The sequence below is a fragment of the Chiloscyllium plagiosum genome, unplaced genomic scaffold (assembly GCF_037043375.1).
Source record: "Chiloscyllium plagiosum isolate Xiang-an unplaced genomic scaffold, Cpla_swu_hap1 HiC_scaffold_19, whole genome shotgun sequence".
NCBI classification, from domain to species: Eukaryota; Metazoa; Chordata; class Chondrichthyes; order Orectolobiformes; family Hemiscylliidae; genus Chiloscyllium; species Chiloscyllium plagiosum.
In genome coordinates this window covers 70,218,817-70,244,494 of record NW_028270157.1, presented here as the reverse complement: position 1 = coordinate 70,244,494, position 25,678 = coordinate 70,218,817, and the positions used below count along the sequence as shown (strand labels likewise).

General features: G+C 40.4%; 1 protein-coding gene across 8 annotated transcripts in view; it reads right to left on the bottom strand.

Moving 5' to 3' along the window:
• cnot4b (CCR4-NOT transcription complex, subunit 4b) overlaps positions 1–25,678 on the bottom strand; it is a 180,753-nt gene that overhangs the window by 110,548 nt on the left and 44,527 nt on the right. For 7 of the 8 annotated variants that reach the window (XM_043708934.2, XM_087997521.1, XM_043708935.2 and 4 more), the window contains exons 2-4: positions 9,206–9,447; positions 5,931–6,128; positions 3,493–3,579 (exon numbers count right to left, since the gene is read on the bottom strand). In XM_043708934.2, coding sequence (XP_043564869.1) covers positions 3,493–3,579; positions 5,931–6,128; positions 9,206–9,379 — 459 coding nt within the window. In that variant the 5' untranslated portion in view covers positions 9,380–9,447. Of the gene's footprint in view, positions 1–3,492; positions 3,580–5,930; positions 6,129–9,205; positions 9,448–20,138; positions 20,240–25,678 lie in introns of all 8 variants that reach the window. The other variant, XM_087997520.1, reaches the window with a different exon arrangement.

The window sequence follows — 25,678 nt, the reverse complement described above, 5'->3', positions numbered from 1 at the left end:
TTGGTTTCACCTCTCATTTAAGCAGCCCAATACAGACAAATAACTGCATAAAACAATTCTCTAATCTCTGGTTCATTCAGTAATCACTCTGTATTTGTTTCCTGTGGTGGCTGCTCCTCCCGAAATTCAATGGTTTCTCATTTCCTGCATCAAAACCATTCATTATTCCGAAGAACCCTGAACAACTTCCACTGAACAGAGATCACTACCAGATGATTCACCCTTTATACAAAATGCTAGTATTCTGATGCTGTTGTTACAAATCTGAGATGTTAACATCCTCAGGTGTGGTGCCCAGATTGAACACTAATTCAACTGAAGTCTAACTCAGTCTTTTAAAAAGATTAGATTAATTTCCTTTGTTATTAATAGAATGTAAAACTAAACAGGGGAAATTGAGGACTGCAGATACTGAAGATTAGAGTTGAGTGTGGTGCTGGAAAAGCACAGTAGGTTCAGGCAGCATGCGAGAAGAATCGTTATTTCGGGTTTATGCTCGAGACGTCGATGCTCCTGCTCCTCGAATGCTGCCCGAATTGCTGTGCTTTTTCAGCACCACATTCTCGACTGGAGAACTAAAGATCTTATATTCTTATCCAAACTGCACAACTTGTTCAGCCATGTTTCAATATAACACATTGCAAGATCTGTTTCGCTGAATCACTTTTAACATTGTCAAATAGTTCAATGTCCCCCCTTATCTTTCCAACCCAAACACATCTTTTCACATTTAGAATTAGAATTCCTACAGTGTGGAAACAGGCCCTTTGGCACAACATGTCCACACCGACCCTCCAAAGTGTAACCCACCCAGACCAATTCCCCTGTCCTATTACTCGACATTTACTCCTGACTAATGCACTTAACCTACACATCCCTAGACACTATGGGCAATTTAGCATGGCCAACTCACATAACCTGCACATCTTTGGACTGTGGGAGAAAACCGCAGCACCCGGAGGAAACCCACACAGACACAGGGAGTACGTGCAAACTCCACACAGACAGTCACTCACGGCTGGATTCGAACCTGGGTCCCAGGCGCTGTGAGACAGCAGTGCTAACCACTGAGCCACCAGGCTGCCTTTTTAAGGCTACTGCACCTGGTATTCCCAGGTGGTCTCCCATCCAATGACTAACCAGGCCAGAGTCTGTTTAGCTTTCAAGATCAGGTGTTTTCAGACTAGTATGGCAGTAGGCAGTAAAATTGTTGGCATTAAATTTTATTTGTTCATTTTAGCAGTCTAGAGCTTCCTGAAACATTTCACATTCCATTTTTTTTTTGGAAGAAACCACTTGTCACTACATTTCCCAAATCCATGTCATTAATTTTGGTATCGTATCTGAAGAAGCTCAGTGAGTACCAATTATCTGAACTGTTAAGTTCTAGGTTCAATTCCTTCTCTAGGACGTGAGCAGAAAAACCAATATTCAAATGCAATGTTGATGGAGCATTAGGCTGTCAGAAGCCCAAACCTATATGCATGATATTCAACTGAGTGCCCATCAGCCTGCTCGGGCGGATGGAAAAAAAGTCTCACAGCACTATCTTGGAGAAGGACAAGGGAGTTGCATGTGTGTCTGAGCCAACATACAGCCAAGTTGACACGTTACTGATAGATTAACCACTCATCATAACATTGCCACCGGAGGTAGTTTGCTGCATGCCATGTCACTACTGTGTTTCCAACACTTCAACAATGAATTCTCAAAAAATGAATAACTGTTCGTAAACCTTTTCACTCAACCACCACCTATCTGAAAACGTTGTGAAAATGCAAGCATTTTTTGCTTTGTCTCAAGCAGCTATGATACCAGCTTGCATCCACTTCACATTTCCCTCCAGTCTGGAAAATAACCAGTCATACAACGTGGAAACAGGCCCTTCAGCCCAATTTGCCCATGCCTCCCAGTTTTCACAATGTAAAGTAGTCCCATTTTGTCCGTATCTTCCCATATCCCTCTCATCCATGTATTTGTCTCAATGTTAAATGACAAAATTGTACTCACTTCCACCACTATCTCTGGCAGCCCTTGTTTCCACTTGCTTCCTTTCCCTGAGTACTAGCTGTCCTGTTAATCCCAGCAGCTTGAAATTTTGCTCACTCAGCTCTCAATGACTGCTATTGTCTCAGGAGCCGTACCGATCAGATACTGCTGCTGAAGGATACTGCATTGCCTCACCTGCCACTCCTGCATCAACAATGAATGGATCTATAACGGAGATGGAAGTCACTCAAACACTGATGAATCTTTATTTCAGAGTTTTAATTCCAGAGCTTTCTCCAATGCATCACCCACAACAGATCTAAGCATCATCTCTTAGCCTTGCAGTTTCACCATCTACCAGGATTCTTGCAAAACAACGCCATAATTTTCCTGTAGCTTCATGTACACCAGCTAAGAACATTGCAAATCTCTTCATGGCAAATGCAAGGAACTGTCTCACGTGTTACACAGATATATTGCTTCATGCTTTCATTTAAGGTTTCTGTTAATTCACTTGCTTTCAATTCTAAGATCACAAGACTCCAGATTAAGAGCTTCATTCACTATAACTGAATTAAATTAGGTAGTAAGAGTGGAAAAAAAACTCTCAGATTAAGAATTTTTGATTAAATTCAGATCAAGAGATTTTTGAACCAAAGTGTGAATTGAAATCCAACAATGCATACTTGTGGTAAATTGGACAGTACATATTTAAGAACACATGTATCAGATCATTGACCTGACCATCAAGTCATATCCAACCTTGTCAATTCTTCAGATAATTCCACACAATGCTCAGCTGCCGTTGCTCCATTATTTACCTGCTCATGAAAAACTCAAGTCCTCTAATGCAGTAACTGATCTATTGTGGGTATAATACACAAGCTGCACAAGTTCTTTCCTCAAACTCCAAACTACCCACCCCAGTCACAAATCCGAACAGTCTCACATCTTTGTGACCTGTTACACAATCAATTTTACAATCATCTCATCATAAAGCATTCATGTACTACGATTTGTAGAGGAGCACCCACATTTGTGTCTTGGCTAAAGTTTTGGCTCAAGAAATTTATTTCCTCTGAGGCGGCAAACACAATGCTTTGAACTTGTCATAGTCCACCACATCTGCTGAACATAAGATCACTACAAAAGCAGAAATTAACCACAGAACATTTGAACCTATAAATTTCTTGGGCGACCGCCAATCTTCGCATATCAAATTATGACTTGCGATCTGATAAATGAGACTATGCTATGGAATGATTCAAATTAAAGCTGTTACACAGTGCATTGACTTCATTACATTTCCTTCTCCCTGACCCCATCACAAAATTTGGTCCTTTTCTCAACTTTCTTTTTACTTTTTCCAAAGCTCCCATGTGCCACCTTATGCACATTTGCTCCTCTGTAATGAAAAGACAAAAGACACCCATCGACACTCAGACTCCACCTTCCCAGGAAAAACAAAAGAAAAACACTAACAGGGAAATGGTGCCAGCATACCTGTGAACCTGCATATGATGTGCTGTTGTTGATGACAACTTTGTGTATTTTACCAAACTTCCCGAAATATTCTGGCCGTTTTAAAACCTGGTAAAGAAAGATTAAAAAAAAGGTCTTCAGTCGTCTCCAAAGACTGATTGCAAGTTGAAGTCAACACTGGTTTAATTAGAAACAAATTATAGAGTCATAGAGACGTACAGCATGGAAACAATGCACAGAACTTTGTATTTTGGAAGAGACAAAACTAATTTGTAACACTTTGGACAGGCCATTGATATCATAGAGGGTAACAACAAGGAACACCTACGATCTATCACAATGAACACAAGCAATCCTCGTGTTACAAATTGAGCCTTAAAAGACAGATACACTTTAAAATACTTTTAATTCAAGATAAAAATGATTAGTTTGGAGAAGCCAATGTGACCTCAAGAAAATGTGCAGCAGGAAGAACTCATGTTACCTGGTCACCATGGAGACAGGTGCCCATCAAAATCCTCTGAAAGAAACATGCAACTTTCAGCAACTGGACATAAATCACGAGGTAGCTACTCTTGCTGTGTGACAGAGTCAGCATACAAACATATTTGGGAAAGATTATCCACAACCAAAGCTGACGAGAAGAAATGGCTGTCCCCTTGTTAACCACCAAGCAAAGTGCTGGCATGGACAGAGCCCATTCAAAGAAATGAAACTTGTCAAGGAGTTCCCAAATCGTGTAGTACTATTGCAACTCCATTACATTATTCTCAGAAAGGGTTAATGAAACAATATTGTTTCAAAGTACACTGGAAGATTGACCATGGTTCATCATTTAGGAATGCAAGTGGAAGCCTATGACAGACTATAAAGACCAAAATTGCAGAGTTCAAATGATGCTGGAAGGTTCACCTAGTGCTTACTTAAGAGGGAATTTCTGAGGAATAAAACCTTATTATGAAATGCAAATCTGAAATTAAAATGTCCAAGGTTAAGAAAAGGAAAATCATACAAGCCTGATTCTTCAATCAAATATAATAATGCACATTAGAAGTAGGTTTCAGTCAAGCACAAAGAAAAAATTGTCATGTTTTGTTTTGTGATTTAAAGTATAAAGTGCTTATTCAATAATGCTTTTAGTTTATAATGCAATAGAAATTCTCAAAGTTGAAATCTTGTCCTAACATCCTCTTAGTTCCTAATTGGAAATTGAAATTTGTTTTTGAAAAGTTATTGAACTTGCAAGAAATCCTAACAGTGGCAGTTAAGGGGTTCACAGACAACATCTTCTCTTGGGATAACCCACAAGTTGTCTTTTAATTAACGTTTAGTTGATGCTGATTCTGTTATCATAAAAGACTTTAAACATCAAATTGTGTTATCCAATTCTGCACATTTTGGTGCAGAACCAGTTATGTCTGTGTTGAGATTCTAACACCTGGCTGACCAAAAATGCTCAGTACAGTGACAGGTTTGACTGGCACCCAAACAATACAATAGGAATGAGATCCATAAAGCCAAGATTGCAGGTAATTTATGAATCATGAAGGTTTCAATTTAAACTTGAGACCAAGTTTAAGCCTTTTCGAAAAGATATCAGTTTGGAAGGAGTCATGTTGGTGCTTAAATGAAACCCGAACAGTTCTGTTGCCTACTACATGGACAAGAATCTCACTCAATTTGTTTAGTAGAAAACATTTGCTGCATCTTTAAGCCCTATTACAAAAGAACACACCAAACACTGATGCAATTCAAAACTTCAATTTCTAAACAGAATGCACCGCAATGCATTAGTTCTTCCAAACAGTTGACATTTTTTTTAAAAAGGTCAAAGACGAACCTACTTTAGTGAGTTACTGGCCAGAATTAATTTGACTTGTATTGGTCACTATGCTTGATTGCAGTGCTCAGAAATTGCTCAATAATTTATTTATAGAAGTTTGGGAAAATTGAAGGTGGAAGAAAAGGACAATTTGCCAGATAAATGTTTGTTCAAAAGCAAGGATAATATTTATAAGTAACTTTTAATATGATGCTAAGATGTGCAGCTATGGATCACATGATGTGTGGTCTCACCATTGAGTCAGATGGCTGAGGGTCCAAGCTTTAGACCGGAGAGCTGAGCATAACGTATGCCGATACTTATATAGTACTGAGGGAAAGTCAAATTGATGTTGGTGAGATTTTAAACCAAGGATCCATATGCACTCAGGTGAAGGTAAATAGCCGAAGACACAAGGCAAGGGGAGCTCACACCATGTCGTGCCCAACATTTATTTCTTAAACAACGAAGTGACCACTGTCATTTTGCTGTTTAAGAGACCTTATTAGTCATAAATTGATTCATCTCACTTCAATTAGGAATATCTCTTCTAAACAGCAGTACTGAGTCTAAGCACTTTGAGATGCCCTGCAAAGATAACTGACGCAATGTAAATACAAATCTTGTTTTTGCTCACCTCTGGATCTGCTAGTCGCTGTGATAGACCTACCACGAAGACTAGGTTCTTCTGTACAACACGTACACTGGCCAGATGCTTGCGATTCTCTGAGATTTTCTGCTTCCTCTCATTCTGCTTTTGTTTTTTCTCATTTTTTATTCTCTGTAGCTCTTCTTGAGAAAGTGGTTTGTAGACTGCAGGGTCTTCTGGGTAAGGCTGGATTGACCAAAGGAAAGTGCAATATTGAGTTTAAGATAAGAGCACAAAGCAGTGATTCTCATTTCAATATGGCATTAAAACACAAAGTAAAATATGAGGCAAAGGTTTGTCAACTTTGTGGATGAAAATTTAAATTTGAATTTTCCTGAACTGTTGACGGAAGTTTTTAGAAAGTAAAACTTACAAATGGCAGATATTAATTGTTTCATTAAGATTGTCAGAAGTATAAATGCCACGAAATGGAAGCCTAGATTACTCCAAAGGTTAGCCACAAGACAAATTAGAAATTGTAGGGATTAGACCAACAGTCAAATTAGCACAATTTCAGATGGAACCAAGAGAAAAGTGGAAACAACACTATCAGTTCATTATTCCTGTGTGTACACACACGAAGTCCAAATCAATATCAATGGGATCCAGGAGAACACGTCCACCAAACAGAATAGCTTCACCACATGTACTAGATTCAACAATTGCTCACAGGAAAGTTGTTTTGCATGTTTTTCACATGCTTCTTTCTATGCTCGGGTTGTTAATACAAAACCATGAGTTAGAAGTACACTGGATTGTTTGCTTTCTGCAGGTACCTATGACATCATATAATTTTGCTGATGCAGGGAACCAATTAGATTCAAGCTTGCGCTGCTTGAAATCCACAGCAGTTGAGGCACACATGATAAGCCTACAGTGAGCCTGAAGGACAACTTTAACCTTGGACACACTTGGCAGCAGAGCAGTTGTCAAGATTGACAAAGTTGATTTGTTTGCAGAGAAGTTTTGCTTGATACCACTTTCCCTCAGCAGATGGACTGGATTAAAGTGGGGCAACTGAAAGACATGGGGCAGTTACATGAGTTTATGCTGCACTCAATCATACTCAAAACAGGACGGAAAAAAAAAAATCAGCGATATTATGCCAAGGGGAAATGAGGATTCACTTCATGAGCCCTCACCAAACTCTTGGCCCAGGCTTCACCATTTTCTTTCTGTGAAAGAAGGTTTCTTGCTTTGTGGGCATATTACAAATTTGATTTTTAATTAATAAGTTACTCAGATTTCCTTTGCTGCCACTAACATAATATGGAGACGATGCTGATTATTCTTCAGCAGGTAATGCATTTGTTTTATTCCTTTTTCATGTTGGCATATATAGGGATAGGAGCAGGCCATTCAACCACTTGAGCCTGTTTATCTCATTGAATAGTAAATATCCGATTTGTGGTCGAACACTATATCCCTGCCTTTGGCCCAAACCCTTAAGACCTTTGCTTAACAAAAATGTATCTCAAACTAAAATTTACATTAGATTTCGCCTCAACTGTCATTTGTGAAAGAGTTTCAAACCTATACCACCCTTTATGTGTACAAGTGCTTCCTAACATCGTCTCTGTACAGTCCAGCACTAATTGTCAAACTATTTAGTCTGACAATTTTCTCTCATCAATCCCTCCAATTCTAGCATATCCAACCAGTGGAAACAGTTTCTTTCTCTAATCTCTTTCCTGTTAACACCTTGAAGACTTTGATCAGAGCATCCCTTAACCTTCAAAATTCTCGGCCAAATCTGTGTAATCTCTCCTTGTACTTTGAATTCAGAAGTTATCATTCTTGTAAACCTATATTGTACACTAAGGCCAATATTTTGCTCAAAAAGGTGTAGCGTCCAAATCTGCTCACAAGAATTCCAAGTATGGTCTAACCAGGGTTTTGTCTAACTGCAGTATAATTCCTGTATCCTTATAATTCAGTCCTCTAGACATAAAGGGCAGTGTTGTATTAGCTTTTGTGATTATTTTCTTCACGAGTTTGTGGCATTTTAATGATCTATGCACCTGAACTCTGAAGTGTCCTTGGACATCCACTGTATTTAGCTTCATATCACCTGGAAAGTTCCCCAATATATCCTTTATACATCCCAAATGCATAATTTCACACTTGTTTACAATGGAATTCCATCTGCCAAAGTTTTGCCTATTCAAGGAATTTTTTTGAATATCCCTTTGTAATTTTGTACTGTCTGCAATACTTCTTAAATTTCTTATCAGCAAATTTAGACATATGACTTTCTATGCCATTATCCAACTTTTTAATGGTGTGAATAATTGAGGGCATAACAGATCTTTGCAGGACACCAGTGGCCATATCCTACCATTTTGCATACCTACCCACTATCCTGTCACTCAACCAGTTTTCCAGACATGACAGTAATTTGCCTGCATTTCTTGGGCGTTTACCTCACTTAACCGTCTGTTGTGTGGAACTTGATCAACCACCATTTGGCAGTCCAAAAGAAACAACAACAACAATGGGCATTCCCTTGTCCATTATCATAATCACCTCTTCAAAAACCTCAATGACGTTTGTGAGACATGACCGAACTGACTCTCCTTCATTAACATTCAGTTACCCTATCTTTGACCATAAATTCCAGCAATGTCCTCACTACAGTTGTAGGGTTAACGGGTCTGTAAATCTCTCATTTTTATTTTCTCATCCTTCTTAAAAAGCAGAGTGCCATGTGTAGGCTCATTGCTAAGTGTGGTTTTTACTGGCCCATCCCTAGTTCATCTGGTTGCGCAACTGAATAGTTTTAGAGTGCAGTTAAGAATCAATCATATTCAAATTAGACCTGAGTTGGGTATGGATCAGGTTCAGTAAAACTAACAGATTTTCTTACCTAAAGGAACCAGTTTCAACTTAAATGGCACCTCTGTAGCTACACTCCTATGAATAGAAGCATTCTATTTTCATATTTATGAAAACTAAATTCATCTTAAAATACCACATTGGCATTTCAACTCACTGAGTTCAGTCCCAGAATACAAAATCTGCTCTACATCAATATAATATCACTTTATACAACTGCAGATAGTGATTATAACAAGGCCATTACAACAAGGACTGCACTTTTGGAACTCTCCACTCTCAAGTAGCTAGGTTCTCACATTTTCACTTGTTCTGTGGATATAGTTTTAAAGTTCTTTAAATCCATACAAAAATACTAAAGGTCGCTGAACGTGTCAAAATCAAATCAGGTTACAACCAACTGACTTAGATTCTGTAAAGCAACTTACTTTTCTGCAGGCTGGACAGAGACCGTTCTCATCTGTGCGTATACGGTGCCAACAGAAACGACAGATCTGGTAGCCACAGGTGCATGGAAAGAAGTTGATGTCGTCTATCTCAAGGGGCTCCATACAGAGAGGGCATTCAACAGGGTCCTCCTTTGTATCAGGGCTACGAGACATCTTCAGTGTTGACTGGGCGTTCAACTTCTCACCAAAAGAAACTGCACAGATCTGAATCTGTTTGTGGACTGTGGAAAGACAGCAAAGTCATGTTAGTCACAACAGTAAAGAGTAGGAAGCATGCTCACATGCATACCTTTATATCAAAAAAAATCACATTCCATTCAAACCTTCTAGGTACTATGGCATGTTTTGTCCAATTAAATTGAACAATTTGTCAGGATGACCAACTGGAAACAGACTGTTTACTAAGGACCTGCAATCATCTTCCCGACCTCTCCGCCCCCACCCCCTCTCCGGCCTATCACCCTCACCTTAACCTCCTTCCACCTGTCGCATTCCCAACGCCCCTCCCCCAAGTCCCTCCTTCCTACCCTTTATCTTAGCCTGCTTGGCACACCTTCCTCATTCCTGAAGAAGGGCTCATGTCCGAAACGTCAATTCTCCTGCTCCTTGGATGTTGCCTGACCTGCTGCGCTTTTCCAGAAACACATTTTTTAGCTCTGATCTCCAGCATCTGCAGTCCTCACTTTCTCCCGGTTTACTAAGGATGCCATCCAAGAAGCAAGACAACTCAGACAGGTCTGTCATCATGATACGACTCAACTCAAGTCCGCAAGATTTGAAAAAAGTTCTCAAGCACAAAATTGCCACAAGACTCCAGGGAAGATTCCAAATTGTTACGGAGGGCAAATTATTTTGTCATAATATTCAAGGATTAAGTTCATGATTTCAATATGTATGTGTGCAATGGTTTACTTGCTCAGCGCTACTAATTTGCTCTAAAGACTCTAAGGCAGTGAAAGAAACAGCTTGGAGCAATAAATCAATTGTCAGAGTTATTGGGAAAATCCCACTTGAATCAAGATGCTTCTTGCATAATCTAGCAAACCAGACAATTCCCGCTACGACCACAATCTGAACAGAGCTGCGCACAACGCACCTTATCCTAATTTGTACCTTTCCAGACAGTCCCAGTTTGGACTGGAAGAATCTGCATTCATACTGTTGAGTGCCTCCTTGTTCAAGTAAACATTTTGGCACATGACAACATTCCACCTTAAGTGCCTAGTGACAACACCATGCAGTACTCCATCTTTTAAGAATGTTACAGACTGTGGAACTCAAAACGTCTTGTGAATTTTAGCTAACTTTTAAGGGAGAAAGAAAGCGCATGTGCTGCAAGATAAAAATATTTTCCCATGGATAAAGGATTAGCTAACTAATGGAATAAGGATGATATTTTCAGGATAGCAACCTCTAACAAGTGCAATGCCACAGGGATCAGAGCTGCAGTCACAAGTATTAACAATGTATGATCATAACTTGGATGATGGAATTAAGTGTACTGCCACCAAGTTTGCAGCTGATAAAATTGGGTGGGAAGGCAAGTACTGATTTTTATGCAGTCTACCAAGGAATATATTGTGGACAGGTAAGCAAGTGTGCAAAAACTTGACAGATGGAATATAGAATTATGCCACAATGCCAACATGGGCTCTTACACAGTAGCCTTACAGTTGGTACCTAATTGAATGAGTTTTTGAAATCCAAATAGCAAAGTTTACAGCTCCCCCTTTATCGACCCTTGTTGTTATCTTCTCAGCAAATAGTAATAAATTTGTCAAGCATGAATACCTACTGATTGATTATATTTCTAAATGATATGCAATTACAATCTTCACAGTAGACATTTTTCCAATCACAGACCTGAAACTAACTGCTCTAAAGTGCCTTTTCGTCTCCCTCCCTTTTTGACTAAGGGTTCATAAACTTGCGTTAGTTATCAAAAATTACCCAGTAATTGAGGGAAGAATAGAACAAAGAACAGCAGAGCTGAATGCAAATTATGTGGGGAAACACCATAGAAAACTGCAGCAACAGAGATTTTGGAGTCTTGTTCATGAATCATAAGTTAGCATCCATGTCTAGGGAGCAACAGAAAAGGGAATTGGAATATTGGCCTTTACTTCTGATGGAATAGAATGTAAAAAGAGGGCACTTTTGCTCAATCTATTTAAAGATTAGATTACTTACAGTGTGGAAACAGGCCCTTCGGCCCAACAAGTCCACACCGACCCGCCGAAGCGTAACCCACCCATACCCCTACATTTACCCCTTTACCTAACACTACGGGCAATTTAGCATGGCTAATTCACCTGACTTGCACATCTTTGGACTGTGGGAGGAAACCGGAGCCCCCGGAGGAAACCCACGCAGACACGGGGAGAACGTGCAAACTCCACACAGTCAGTCGCCTGAGTCGGGAATTGAACCCGGGTCTCTGGCGCTGCGAGGCAGCAGTGCTAACCACTGTACCACCGTGCCGCCCACTCAAACCATTCTTGGAATACTGTTAACAGTTTTAGTCCCCTTCCCTGAGCAAAGGGATACTGGCATCGGAGGTAGTGTCGAGAAGGTTTGTTAGTTTCAGTATGGATCGACTTGCTGGAGGAGTGGTTGACTAAGTTAGGCTTGTACTCACTGAGCATGAGAATAATGAGAAATGACCTTACTGAAATGCACAAAAGTGTCTTTGGGGGCTTGATAAGTGGGGAAGCCATTTCCTCTTGTGGAAGAAGCTTGGACCAGAGGGCATAATCTCAGATGAAAGGATTACCTATTTAGATCAGAGATAAGGAGAAATACCTTCTGAGGGCATAAATCTGTGTTGTTTTTTTATCAGGAGCGCTCCAAAAGCTAGTACTTCCAAATAAACTTGTTGGACTATAACCTAGTGTTGCATGATTTTTTAAAAACTTTGTCCACTCCAGTTCAACACCAGCTCCTCCACATGAGGTGTATTTAGGGCTGAGACACATTTTTAATCTGAAAAGTGATCAAAGGCTATGGGAATAAGGCAGAAAAGTGAAGTAAAAGATTATCAGCCATTATTTTAATTGGAAGGAAGAGAAGGTGTGATGGGCTGAATGACCTATTTATGTTTCTGTGTCTTATTGTCTAATAATAGAGAGAGCAACTTGTTTCTCTTACCACCCAAGACGACAGACGGCAATATTCCAATATTTCCTACCAGGAGGTTATCCACAATCCAAATCTTAAAAGATCCTGTGGAATTAACTGCCGGCAATTCAAGTTCCAGGAACATTATATTTACGAAGTGTGTTGAAACTCAAATTCTGAACACCAAAATCCTCTTCAGAACCTTGAGCAAAATTGATCAATTGGATGATGATGAACCCTGACTCCTTTGCCAGGAGTTCACTGCTTAGCTTCAACATACATAGCAGGAAGGGAACTCATCGAGACCATTTTAATTTGCTATTTCTCATTGTCTACACACAGAATGCAACTCTACCTTTCATCTGGATTCAGGAAAATTAAAGCAGAAACTGGACACATGCTATATATTTATAATAGCTTTATCCTGCAAATCAAGCACACAACAAGTTGTACTTGTCATTAGGATGTCCTCTAGCTGGTGACAACCAATGTTATTGCTGGAAAGGCAGCCAAAATTATATTTATTTTCATTTGCTAAATTAAAACTGAAATTACTCATGGTACAAATCACCAGTTATCTTTTGGCTATTGTTGGGAGAGAGATTAAAGTTGGCGCTACACTATGGTGAACATATGAAGTGGGAGCACAGGTCAACAACTCGAAACCACCCCCAAACCCCTCCCCAGCCAGCTCCAACATTCACTCAGATCATGGCTAAGATTACAGCTTCTCAATACACAGGGCACAATCCTTCATACCTTTCAGCCATGCCTTTGAGATGGCTTAACAAAGTGTTTTCTATTACTTCTGTGTGCACTTGGAATTTCGACTTTCATGAATTCTGTATTCAGATACTGAGCTTTTCGCTTTGCCATTTTAACTGTAATTACACATACCTTCATCTAACTTTATGGACCATTTGTGTCATCGACATGAACAACAAGGAAACAGACCCTTCAGTCTAACTTGCCCATGCTAACCAGATGTCCTCAACTAATCCAGTACCATTTCCCAGGGCTTGGCTCATATCCCCCTCGACTGTCTCCATTCATATACCTATTCAGATGTCTTTTACATGTTGCAATTGTCCCAGCCCCACCACTTCCTCTGGCAGCTCATTCCACACATGCATCACCGCCTGCATGAAAGAGTTGCCCCTTCGGTCCCTTTTAAATCTTTCCCCACTCACCCAAAACCTATGCTCTCAATTTCTGAACTCCTCCCAACCCAAGGAAAAGGCCTTGCCCATTTACCCTATCAATGCCCTTCATGATTTTATGAACTTCAACAATCCCTCAGCCTTAGATACCAGGGAGAAGAGCCCCAGCCTATTCAGTCTCTCCTTATAGCTCAAATCCTCCAACTGTGGCAACATCCTTCTAAATCTACTCTGAACCCTTTCAAGTTTCACAACATGCTCACAATATTCCAAAACTGGCCTAATCAACGTCCTGTACAGCTGCAACATGACCTCCCAACACCTGTACTCAATACTCTGACCAATAAAGGAAAGCATACCAAACGCCTTCTTCACTATCCTATCTACCCGTGACTCCACTTTCAAGGAGCTATGAACCTACACTCCAAGGTCTCTTTGTTTAACACCACTCCCCAGGACCTTACCATTAAGTGTACAAATCCTGCCCCAATTTGCCTTTGCAAAATGCAGCACTCCACATGCATCTAAATTAAAAACCATCTGCCCATGGGTCCATCTGATCAAGATCCACTTGTACTCGGAGGTAAACTTCCTGACTGTCCACTCCAGCTCCAATTTTGGTGTCATCTGCAAACTTACTAACTAAACTATGTTCACATCCAAATCATTGATACAAACAACAAAAAGCAGTGAACAATAGACAATAGGTGCAGGAGTAGGCCATTCTGCCCTTCGAGCCTGCACCACCACTCAATATGATCATGGCTGATCATCCTTAATCAGTATCCTGTTCCTGCCTTATCTCCATAACCCTTGATTCCACTATCCTTGAGAGCTCTATCCAACTCTTTCTTAAATGAATGCAGAGACTGGGCCTCCACTGCCCTCTGGGGCAGAGCATTCCACACAGCCACCACTTTCTGGGTGAAGAAGTTTCTCCTCATCTCTGTCCTAAATGGTCTACCCCATATCTCAGCATCTCAGGTAACAATCCAGAGTTTATAACTTTTGAAATTCTGTTTTTCAATTTAGTGCCTGGCTCTGTGTACTGTATGTGCAGAACATCTTCCCCAGTTCTACCCATCATGTCTTAGATGTTTTGAACCTGAGCAACAGGCAGTCTTCACAAGCATCCGGAGAGCTAGCTATCTTCGCTGCACTGTCAAGCCCCTCACCACATTATTCTCACGTTTTCTATACTCCTTGTTACTCACCAGACCTGAATAGCTAGCTCTCCTGTACCATGGGGTTCATGGCCAGTTTGCATTCAAGCCCAATTCACCTCCAAACAGGACAAGAACCTACAAAGGAAAAAAAAAACACTTTTGGACAGCTGCAGAAACTTACACTCTTGTCTGGGTTCTCTTGCTTGTCTCAGCCTCTCATTCCTAACTGACTAGACAACTAAAACCAAAGTAGCTCACTGGATGCAAAGAAGTCAGAACACAATGAGACACAAACGTGCTAAGTAAATGCAAGTCAACTCTTGATGGTCAGCAAACTGGGGAATGTCTCCCCTGCTCTTAATAAAGTATGACAAGGTCTCACACATTCACCTTAACATAACAAGCCTCATTAAATAACTGACTTCAAGGAGGATCACACCCGAACAGCACGTCGTCAATTAAGTTTCAGGTGAGGGAGTCCTTGAATAGGTGCATGGCATGCTCCAGAACCAAAAGTGCAACCACATGAGCCTGAGGAACAGTGCTGTTGTCCAAAATATACATGGTACCAAAGGGGTACAAAGATTCTCTTGCCTGTGACAATATTATGTTCATAGCATTAACTCTTTGTTGAGGTACAAATCTATCTTGTGTAACATCCGTTGTACCCAAGTGCTAAACCTTCATTTCACATGACACAGTCAGCTTCACCATACCTGTGACTTGCAAGAGCTTTATTATACACTGATCTTATCCTGTAATGACTTGCCAGAAAAAGCAAAAAAGTTCAATTCATTCCGACCTGGAGAAAGTGAACAGATCAGGTACTGCACCTTAGAAAGGCTTTATTCACCACCACTCCTTAAAGATTTTATTGGTCACCACACATTAGGAAAGCTTTATTGCTTTTGGAGAAGTAGAACACACATTTAGAATTTTACCTTGCCACTGAGGCATAATTACTAAGTACAGATTACACAAGCTGGAATTTACAAGGGAAGAGTGGAATTTGATTGAACTGTTCAGAATATTAGAACAGGAGACAGAATTTATTTCTGTGGGTTGGGGTATTCTCAAATTATAGAACAGGGCCAAATTGTTAAAAAAGACACTTCCTTAATAAATCAAATTAATAAAGACTTTGAGTCATAGAGATGTACAGCACAGAAACAGACCCTTCGATCCAACTCACTCATGCAGACCAGATAGCCTAATCTGATCTAGTCCCATTTGCCAGCACTTAGCCCATATCCCTCTCACATCCTATTCATATACCTATCCAGATGCCTTTTCAAAACTGCAATTGTACCAGCCTCACCATTTCCTCTGGCAGCTCATTCCATACACACATCATACTCGGTGTGAAAAAGTTGCCTCTTGGGTCCCTTCACCCCATCTTTCCCTTCTCACCCTAAACCTATGCCCTCTCGTTCTGGACTCCCCGACCCCAGGGAAAAGACTCTGCCTATTTGCCCTATCCATGCCCCTCACGATTTTATAAACCTCGATAAAGGTCACCCCTCAGCCTCCGACGCTCCAGGGAAAACAGCCCCAGCCTATTCAGCCTCTCCCTATAGCTCAAATCCTCAAAACCTTGGCAACACCCTTATAAATCTTGTCTGAACCCTTTCAAGTTTCACAACATCCTTCCAAAGGAGGGAGAACAGAATTCCATGTAACATTCCAAAAGTTGCCTAACCAATGTCCTGTACAGCTGCAACATGACCTCACAACCCCTTTACTCAGTGCTGACCATTAAAAGAAAGCATACCAAATGCCTTCTTCACTGTACTATCTGCTTGCTCTACTTCCAGGAATTATGAACCTGCACTCCAAGGTCACTTTGTTCAGCGACATTCCCGAGGACCTTACCATTAAGTGTATAAGTCCAGCTAAGATTTGCTTTCCCAAAATGCAGTACCTCACATTTATCTAAATTAAACCCCATCTGCCACTCCTCAGCCCATTGGTCCATCTGATCAAGAGCCCGTTGTATTCAGAGGTAACCTCCTTCGATGTCCACTACACCTCCAACTTGTACACACAAATGGTGATCCAAGTTCAGATCTTTAACCTTGTACTGGCAATTCATGCTGGATCATTTCTTAGTTTTAATTGGACAGATTTTGTGAAACAAAATGAAAGGGTATGGAACGAGGCAAATTTAATCGAGTTAAAATGCAAAGCTGCCAAAATTTCACTGTAGGACAAGCGGCAGGGACTAAATGGTTTACTTCTCTTCCACTGATCTGTTAGCTTGAAGGACCGATATTATTACTATGGGCCCTTGTCCATCAGAAACTTGGGTTAAATCTCAGAACCATTCCAACTAACAGCAAAATGTCAACCATATTTGTCAACCTGGGCTGGTTTTATTCTGTCGCAAAACTATTTCAACTCAACCTCCATAAAGGGCATGTATATTCATCGCCCACCACAAGTGGAGTCAATACCCTATCACAAATGCTGGCTAATGACAAGAATTAATAGCGTGCAGATTTAAAAGTTTCCCAGTTAAACTTTCTATTTACATTCAGACAACCAACTTTTTATTCCTTTATGACTGGGGAATTTGTAAAGCAGACAAACTGAGATGACTATGTAGCATCCATTTTCATAAAGATATCGACAAGAGGTATGATGTGGTTCGAGGAAAGTGAAACTCTTTTGGTGATGATGCAGGATGTTAAATTTGTTAAAAAAGATACCACTAACAATGGGAGATAAACTGCATTTGAAAAGAAGAATTTCAGCCACTGTGGTAAAGTTTGCCAGAATAGTCAAAACAGGAACAGAATTTTCAGAGCAGAATGAAGATTGGCTTGAAGTCTCCTCAATGAATGGAAGGTTTCTAGAAAACTTGTTAATGCTTGGTGGTTACACAGCATCAACCAGGGAAGAAAAAGTCTCAAGGATATGCTACAAATTCCAATAAACTCGTTAACAGATGTGTTCTACTGAATGCCTTGTTACCACCTTGCTTCAGATTGAGCACTTCCTGCCCCATCCAACCCCACTAGAAAGCAATGTTTTTCATACGAACATCTATCTGAATAACTGACTGTTGAGCTTCAAAATTTGAAATGTGTGTGTTATATTTTATCTTGCATTTTCACAAATCTCCTTACTGTGGAATTCAGGCAATCAGATCAGAACTCAGCCTTAAAATGACAAGGCATGTGGAAGTGGTAGGTCAGAATTGGGCAAACTTACAACAGATCTTGAACATGACTTCTCATACAAGTAAATATTTCAAAGGTTTTAATATTTAATTGAATTGCGAACACTTCAACTTAATTGATCACGTGAACTGCACTTTAAGTGAAGAGCACATGTCATGCTTTGTGCATTGGTGCAAGAGTAACTGGAGGATGTTATGGTTAATTAACTTTCCAAACCTACAATGCTAATTATACAGAAGAGTGAATACAGACAAGAGTACAATAATTCAGATTTTGATCGTAAAAAGATATGATCAAAGAAATAATGTTGATATTTTATGTTATCAACCATGCAAAAAAGCAGTTGTTCAAATCTACCTCAAAGCTAGGTTTTTGTGGTTTTCTTTCCTGGTTAAACAATGAGGAGACTGCATTATTCATGCTAAGATTGCCCTCTACTGAACCCAGATATAAATCCCAGTTTAAAAATCAGGTTTCTGGATCTGAGCAATGTTGCTTTACAAACAAATACAGCTACATTAAGCATTTTTATTCATTTGTGGGATGTGGGCTTTACTTGCTGACCAGCATTTATTGCCCCACCCCTACACCTGTTGTTTAAATTGATAAATAAAAATACAGGTCCTTGAGCTATAATGCGCACTTCATTCATGTGACTGATGAATTGGGAGCACAGTTTCGAAAGCCCGAACTTTTATAACATGCACTGGCTGTCATGGAATTATATCGTTAACACTAAGAGCTCTTTTGAAAGCGCGATGTTTCTATCACATGGGATTACACAAGAAAGCAATCATCGCATAATAATAACTAATGGTACTAAAATCCTCAATCTGAAACGCAAGTTGTTGGGAATAGTCACATCATGCATTCGGAGAGCAATAGTTATATTGATGAAAAGTCATCTCCACTAATGCTGAAAACCAACTCAAATCTGAAAACCTCAACCTGAGCTACAAATCTTCTCAAAACTCGCTAACATCTATGGGCGCAATACACTAAAACTAGCCCTAAAGGATTCGCCCGGAGGCTCACTGAAGATGTTATTAGTATGTGACGAAACCTCTGAAAATGAACCTTCCAGCTCAGTAAGCAAATCTACATCCAGAACCAACTCAATGCTGAACATTTTCTTTCTACAATAACCTGCAACTGGTATTCAACTACTTGCAAAAAGCTCCCATGTTCTGTTACTGTACCCCTCTAACAAAGATTGAGTTTCTTTCAGCCTCATGCTTTCCCATCAATACGAATTACTTCAGATTTAGAAAATGAATGGGTTGCAGGGAGGGGAGGAAGAGAAGTGACAGGATGGAAGGATGAGGTCAGGCTGAGAGAATACAGGATAATGGGTTGCAACGTATTGCTACCTCTCAGCTGCACAAAGGGTCTGTGCATGGTGAACAGACAATGCAGCCACATAATAACCTCAGACCCTCGCAGAAGAAAGAGGTGGAGGGAACGTGGGTTGTGGGAGGTTATGCACTTCGGTTGGAAGAGAGACAGACTTTTTTTTAAAATGGGAGAAAGCTTCAGAAATCTGAAGCACAGAGAGACCTGGGAGAAAGTGAGGACTGCAAATGCAGGAGATCAGAGTTGAGAGTGTGTGGGGTGCTGGAAAAGCAGGTCATGCAGCATACTGATAAAGGGCTCCTGCCTGAAGAGACCTGGGAGTCCTAGTTCAGGATGCTAAGGTCAACATACAAGTTCAGTTGGCAGCTTGGAAGGCATGCACTTCAAGAGGGCTAGAATACAAGAGCAGAGATGCACTACTGAGGCTGTGTAAGGATCTGGTCAAACGACACAGCCTCAGAGTAAAGGGAACAGAAATGAGGAGGAAATTTTTTCAGTCACTGGGTTCTTAATCTGTTGAACTCATTGTCGCAAAGGGCTGTGAAAGCCAAGCTGGTGGTGGGATGAAGCAGAGAAGGGAGGGGTGATAGTGGAGGGATCAGGGGAAGGAGAGTGGCTGTCAACGTAGTGAGAGAAGTGCCACTGTTTTGCAAAAACAGGCTTGTAATCAAATTGAATGGAATCATCATATGTAACTGCAACACCTACTCAGCACCAAATGGCTGAGATGCTGCAAACATTTGGTTTCAAAAGGTCAACAGACACACAGTAAACAATGAATAAGATTCTTAAGCTTTACACAAATCCCTACCCTGACAACATCACATCAGAGCCATGAGAAATGCTTTTAAAAGCAACGAATTTGTTACCCTACATTAGTGACGTAAGTGAATTGTACTAAAATACATTTTCCCATGGGTGTTGCTTTTCTTACTTTCCTGTCCTTATAGAAGACCCTTGCAGTTATCTCAATACATTCCACTCCTGCAGGAGGGGCAAGGACCATTTCTGTGATATTTGGTCTGACATCTCCTGCTAAAAAAAAGTGAACAAACAAGATAAGGTAAAATAAATGCCATAAGCAACACACTTATAACAAAGATTTAATTTTACTGCATTGGGAATACTTTGATTTAGTTTCCATGCAAATGCAAACCACTTTGCCTAAATGTTGAACCTGAGTGTAACAGCGCACAACAAAGTGCGAAACTGACTAAAGCAAATAGAACCTCACCAAGAATATCTCATAGCTTTGTGGCAGGGCTGTGCTAGAGCAGTCTGTATGAGCAACGACAATGTGAAGTCTGAGTCCAAGTTAGGCTTCTTGACACTGAATTGTGACTGCATCCCCATCGTACAAAGACCATGAAAAATTTCAAGTCTAACAAATTATATTGCTTTTATGCAAGATTTCCCAAGACACAGCAAGAAATGCAGTTATGGGATATCATCTTTTGAGGATTCAGGGAGACTGGTCTCAGTACTGCAAAAACTAAACCAAAGTAAAATAAATGTACCACAGTCATAAGGTGTCAACTGACAAAGTAATGACAGCCTGTCAGCAATGAGTCACACAAATCAATTTCATTATGACATGTTAGCAAAGTGCCACAGAGCAACAATTTAAATCTGAAGATCTCAAGACCTATGTCGATGAAATAGTACTTGAACATTTTCTTAAATAACAGGTTGAGATTAATTCTTCAGATGAATTATTTATTCCTGAATTCGACAAAGTTTTCACCAAGTCCGACAAAAAAAAATCAAATAACATAGAAAGTATGTAACCGACTTGGAAAACACATGGCTGAAATGTGATTTGACAGCAGTAATGAGAAGTGCAACTTCAGTCTCGAGTTTAAGCACTGCATGAGTTCAAACATCAATGCTTGGATCCTTACCATTCCTATCTACATCGCTAGGAGTAAATACGAGGTTGACACTGTAAAAATCAACACAACAGCAGACACAAGAATTAAGAAAATATGAAGGAGTTTTTTAAAAATAACAATTGTTTAAATTCTATCAGTATCTGTAAAATAACATACAGTAGAGAGCATAAAAGGCCACAATTTCAGATTTAAATTGGATGAGTCCAGACATTGTTGAAAAGACAGCCGAACATAGATTTTGAACTTCAAGTGTTAGGTTCAACCATTATTTAAGTAAAGTCATGCAAACTATACATCATAAACCGACAGATTGCTCACAAAGGGAAAGATAGAGAACAGAGGGAAAATTAAGACAGTTTAGTCAAAGCAGCTGAATGATATCTGTGAGGAGGGGGAGAGCCCAGTAAGAAACAGGCAATTCTGGATTTGGTGGTGTGCTTTGTGGCAGACTTGGTCAGGGACCTAATGGGTGCAGGGATCCTTCGGGAGCAGAGGCACAATGTGCTAGATTCACCCGGCAGCGAAGGGGAGAGAATGGAATCAGATGCAACAATATTGCAATTGAATAAAGTTAAGTATACAGATACGAGGGAGGAGCTGGCCAAAGTTGATTGGGAGGGGAGCCTAGCAGGGACGACAGTGGTGCAGCAATTGCAGGTGCTTTTGTGGATAATTCGGGAGGCACAGCAGAAATTTATCCCCAGGAAGAAGAAATATATGAAGGGTGAACTAGGTAACCATGGCTAACAAGGAAAGTCAGGGACAGCATAAATGCCAAAGAAAAAGCATACACAGTAGTGAAGGTTAATAAGAAACCATTGGTTTTTAAAGGCATCCAAATCCTAAGGAAAAATTTCAAAAAAACCAGCAAGGGGGGAGAAAATGGAATGAGGGTAAATTAACTTGTTTCACAAGGGAAATTGCAAGAACTTTTATTTTAAAAAATCTAATAGGTAAGAGTGGATATTGGATCTCTGGAAAACGTGGCTGCAGTAGTGGTAATGGGAAACAAAAATGGCAGAGGAGTTGAAGACATACTTTTTAATGAGTCTTCATTGTGGAAAATACCAGCAGCACATCAGAATTTCAAGAGAGTCAGTACAGAGGTGAGTGCAATGGCCATCACCAAAAACGTCGGCACGCTGGAGGCAGGAAGAACACAGCAAGCCAGGTAACATCTTCCATCTTACATTCTAAGTAGTTGATAAGCTAGGCTCAGGTCATTATGCAATAAGTCGAGAATATGGTGTTGGAAAAGCACAGCAGGTCAGGCAGCATCCGAGGAGCAGGAGAATCGACGTTTTGGGTAAAAGCCCTTCATCAGCATCCTCGATGAGGGGCTTTTGCCCGAAATGTCGATTCTTCTGCTCATTGGATACCTGCTGTGCTTTTCCATCACCACACTCTTGACTCGAATTTCCATCATCTGTGGCCCTCTCTTTCACCTCATTATGCAATGAGTTAAGAGAAACAGCAGAGTGGAGTAGACAAATGGGAATTTGAAAATACACTTGAATCAGATAACAGGAAGAACTGCTTTAAAAAGGAGAGACAAATCTTGGCTATAATTGTCCACAATTAAATGCTGAGAAACGACAGAATTTCATTGCCCGTAAAATACTCAGATCTCCTGAAGTCATTGAAGGTGCATAAAAAAAGGGATGTTCTCCAATATGCCAGAGGAAGGTTGTTTTTAGCTAATTCAAAAATATCAGAAATAATTGTAACTTGCTTTTGATGAGGCAAAGTGTTACACAGACATCAAGGTTTGTCATCCTTAACTGGGTGACCTAATTAGGCCACTTGCAGTTGAGTAAAAACTAAAGCATCAATTTTTTCAACATCTATGTTTGCTTCCACAATTTGAATGAATTCCTGAGGTCACATAAAATGGAGGCCATTTGGAAATGCCAAAGATAAGAAGATCCAAATTTTAAACTTACAACTCTTGCAAGCCAGGTGCAGCAGTTTAGTGGTTATGGTTCTGTACAACCCCCACCACAAACAACTGTGAAAATTAAATCACATTAGTTTATGGAAAACCTGATAGAAATTACCAAAGATACTGGATTATTCAAACAGCATCATTCAACCTCTCATATTTCATCAGGTAAGAAACCTGTTACCCCAGTGTGGGCTGGCTTCCATTTAATGCTACCTCACACCTCATGCAAGGCTCTTAATATCCTCTGAATTGGAATAGTAAATCAACCAATTGTTCAAAATCTTAAACAGGGCACTTTAAAATCTACGTAAACATAGCAAGCAGACAACTGCACAATTAATGCATTAGCCCACCAAGCCTGCCTAGTTATTCAATCTGATCATGGCTGATCCTCAATTGCTCTACTCTGTGCTCTCCCCATATTCCTTGATGCCATTTTGGTCTCCGAACATTTTCTTTTTCCTAAAATATATTCACTGACTTAGCTTCCATTCTATTTTGTGGTCAACAATTCCACAGGTTCACCTCCCTTTGTTAAGAAATTTCTCATCTCAGTCCAAAATGGTCCACTCCATATTCTAGAATGCCATTACCAGGTAAACATCATCCATACACCCAGTTTGTCCAGCCCTGTCAGAATTGTATATGTTTCAATGAGATCCTCTCTAATTCTTCATAGCTCCAATCTTTCCTCATACAAACTTGCCATCCCTGTCAAGTATATTTTTTTTTAAAAGGGAGACCAATCAAAACTGCACACAATGTTTCGTGTTGTCTCACTTAGTCCCTGCACAACTACAAGACATGTTTTTTGCATACTCAAAACCTCTTAGAATTAAGGCAAACAAACCATTTGCATTCCCGTTTGTCACACTTGTCTGTTTGCTTTCAGTGACTAGTGTACATGGATTGCCAAGATCTTGTTCATGCCCTTTTGCATCTGAACATCTGATAAGTCCCCGGGGCCTGATGGTCTACATCCCAGGGTACTGAAGGAGGTGGCTCAAGAAATCGTGGATGCATTGGTGATTATTTTCCAGAGTTCGAAAGATTCGGGATCAGTTCCTGCGGATTGGAGGGTGGCTAATGTTGTACCACTTTTTAAGAAAGGTGAGAGAGAGAAAGCAGGAAATTATAGACCAGTTAGTCTCACCTCAGTGTTGGGAAAGATGCTGGAGTCTATTATAAAGGATGAAATTACAACACATCTGGATAGTAGTAACAGAATAGGTCAGAGTCAGCATGGATTTATGAAGGGGAAATCATGCTTGACTAATCTTCTGGAATTTTTTGAGGATGTAACTCTGAAGATGGACAAGAGAGATCCAGTAGATGTAGTGTACCTGGACTTTCAGAAAGCTTTTGATGAAGTCCCACATAGGAGGTTAGTGAGCAAAATTAGGGTGCATGGTATTGGGGGCAAAGTACTAACTTCGTTTGAAAGTTGGTTGGCTGATAGGAAACAAAGAGTAGTGATAAACGGCTCCATTTCGGAATGGCAGGCAGTGACCAGCGGGGTACCACAGGGATCAGTGCTGGGACCGCAGCTTTTTAACGATATATATTAATGATATTAGCAATAACATTAGCAAATTTGCTGATGATACAAAGCTGGGTGGCAGGGTGAAATGTGAGGAGGAAGTTAGGAGATTACAGAGTGACCTGGACAGGTTAGGTGAGTGGTCAGATGCATGGCAGATGCAGTTTAATGTGGATAAATGTATGGTTATCCACTTTGGTGGCAAGAACAGGAAGGCAGATTACTACCTAAATGGAATCAATTTAGGTAAAGGGGCAGTACAAAAAGATCTGGGTGTTCTTGTACATCAGTCAATGAAGGTAAGCATGCAGGTACAGCAGGTTGTGAAGGCGGCCAATAGCATGCTGGCCTTCATAACAAGAGGGATTGAGTATAGAAGCAAAGGGGTTCTTCTGCAGCTGTACAGGGCCCTGGTGAGACCACAACTGGAGTACTGTATGCAGTTCTGGTCTCCAAATTTGAGGAAAGACATTCTGGCTATTGAGGGAGTGCAGTGTAGGTTCACGAGGTCAATTCCTGGAATGGCGGGACTACCTTACACTGATGGACTCGAGCGACTGGGCTTGTATACCCTTGAGTTTAGAAGACTGAGAGGGGATATGATTGAGACATATAAGATTATTAAAGGATTGGACACTCTGGAGGCAGGAAACATGTTTCCGCTGATGGGTGAGTGCCGAACCAGAGGACACAGCTTAAAAATACGGGGTAGACCATTTAGGACAGAGATGAGGATAAACTTCTTCACCCAGAGAGTGGTGGCTGTGTGGGATGCTCTGTCCCAGAGGGCAGTGGAGGCCCAGTCTCTGGATTCATTTAAGAAAGAGTTGGATAGAGCTCTCAAGGATAGTGGAATCAAAGGTTATGGAGATAAAGGCAGGAACAGGATACTGATTAAGGATGATCAGCCATGATATATTGAATGGTGGTGCAGGTTCAAAGGGCAGAATGGCCTACGCCTGCACCTATTGTCTATTTTACAATCACCATTTAAATAATAATCCTCTGCATTGTCTTTCCTACCATTCTGGATAACTGCCCTCTTATCCACTGTTAACCTGGATTAACCACGTTTTCTCACTCAATTTGCACACATT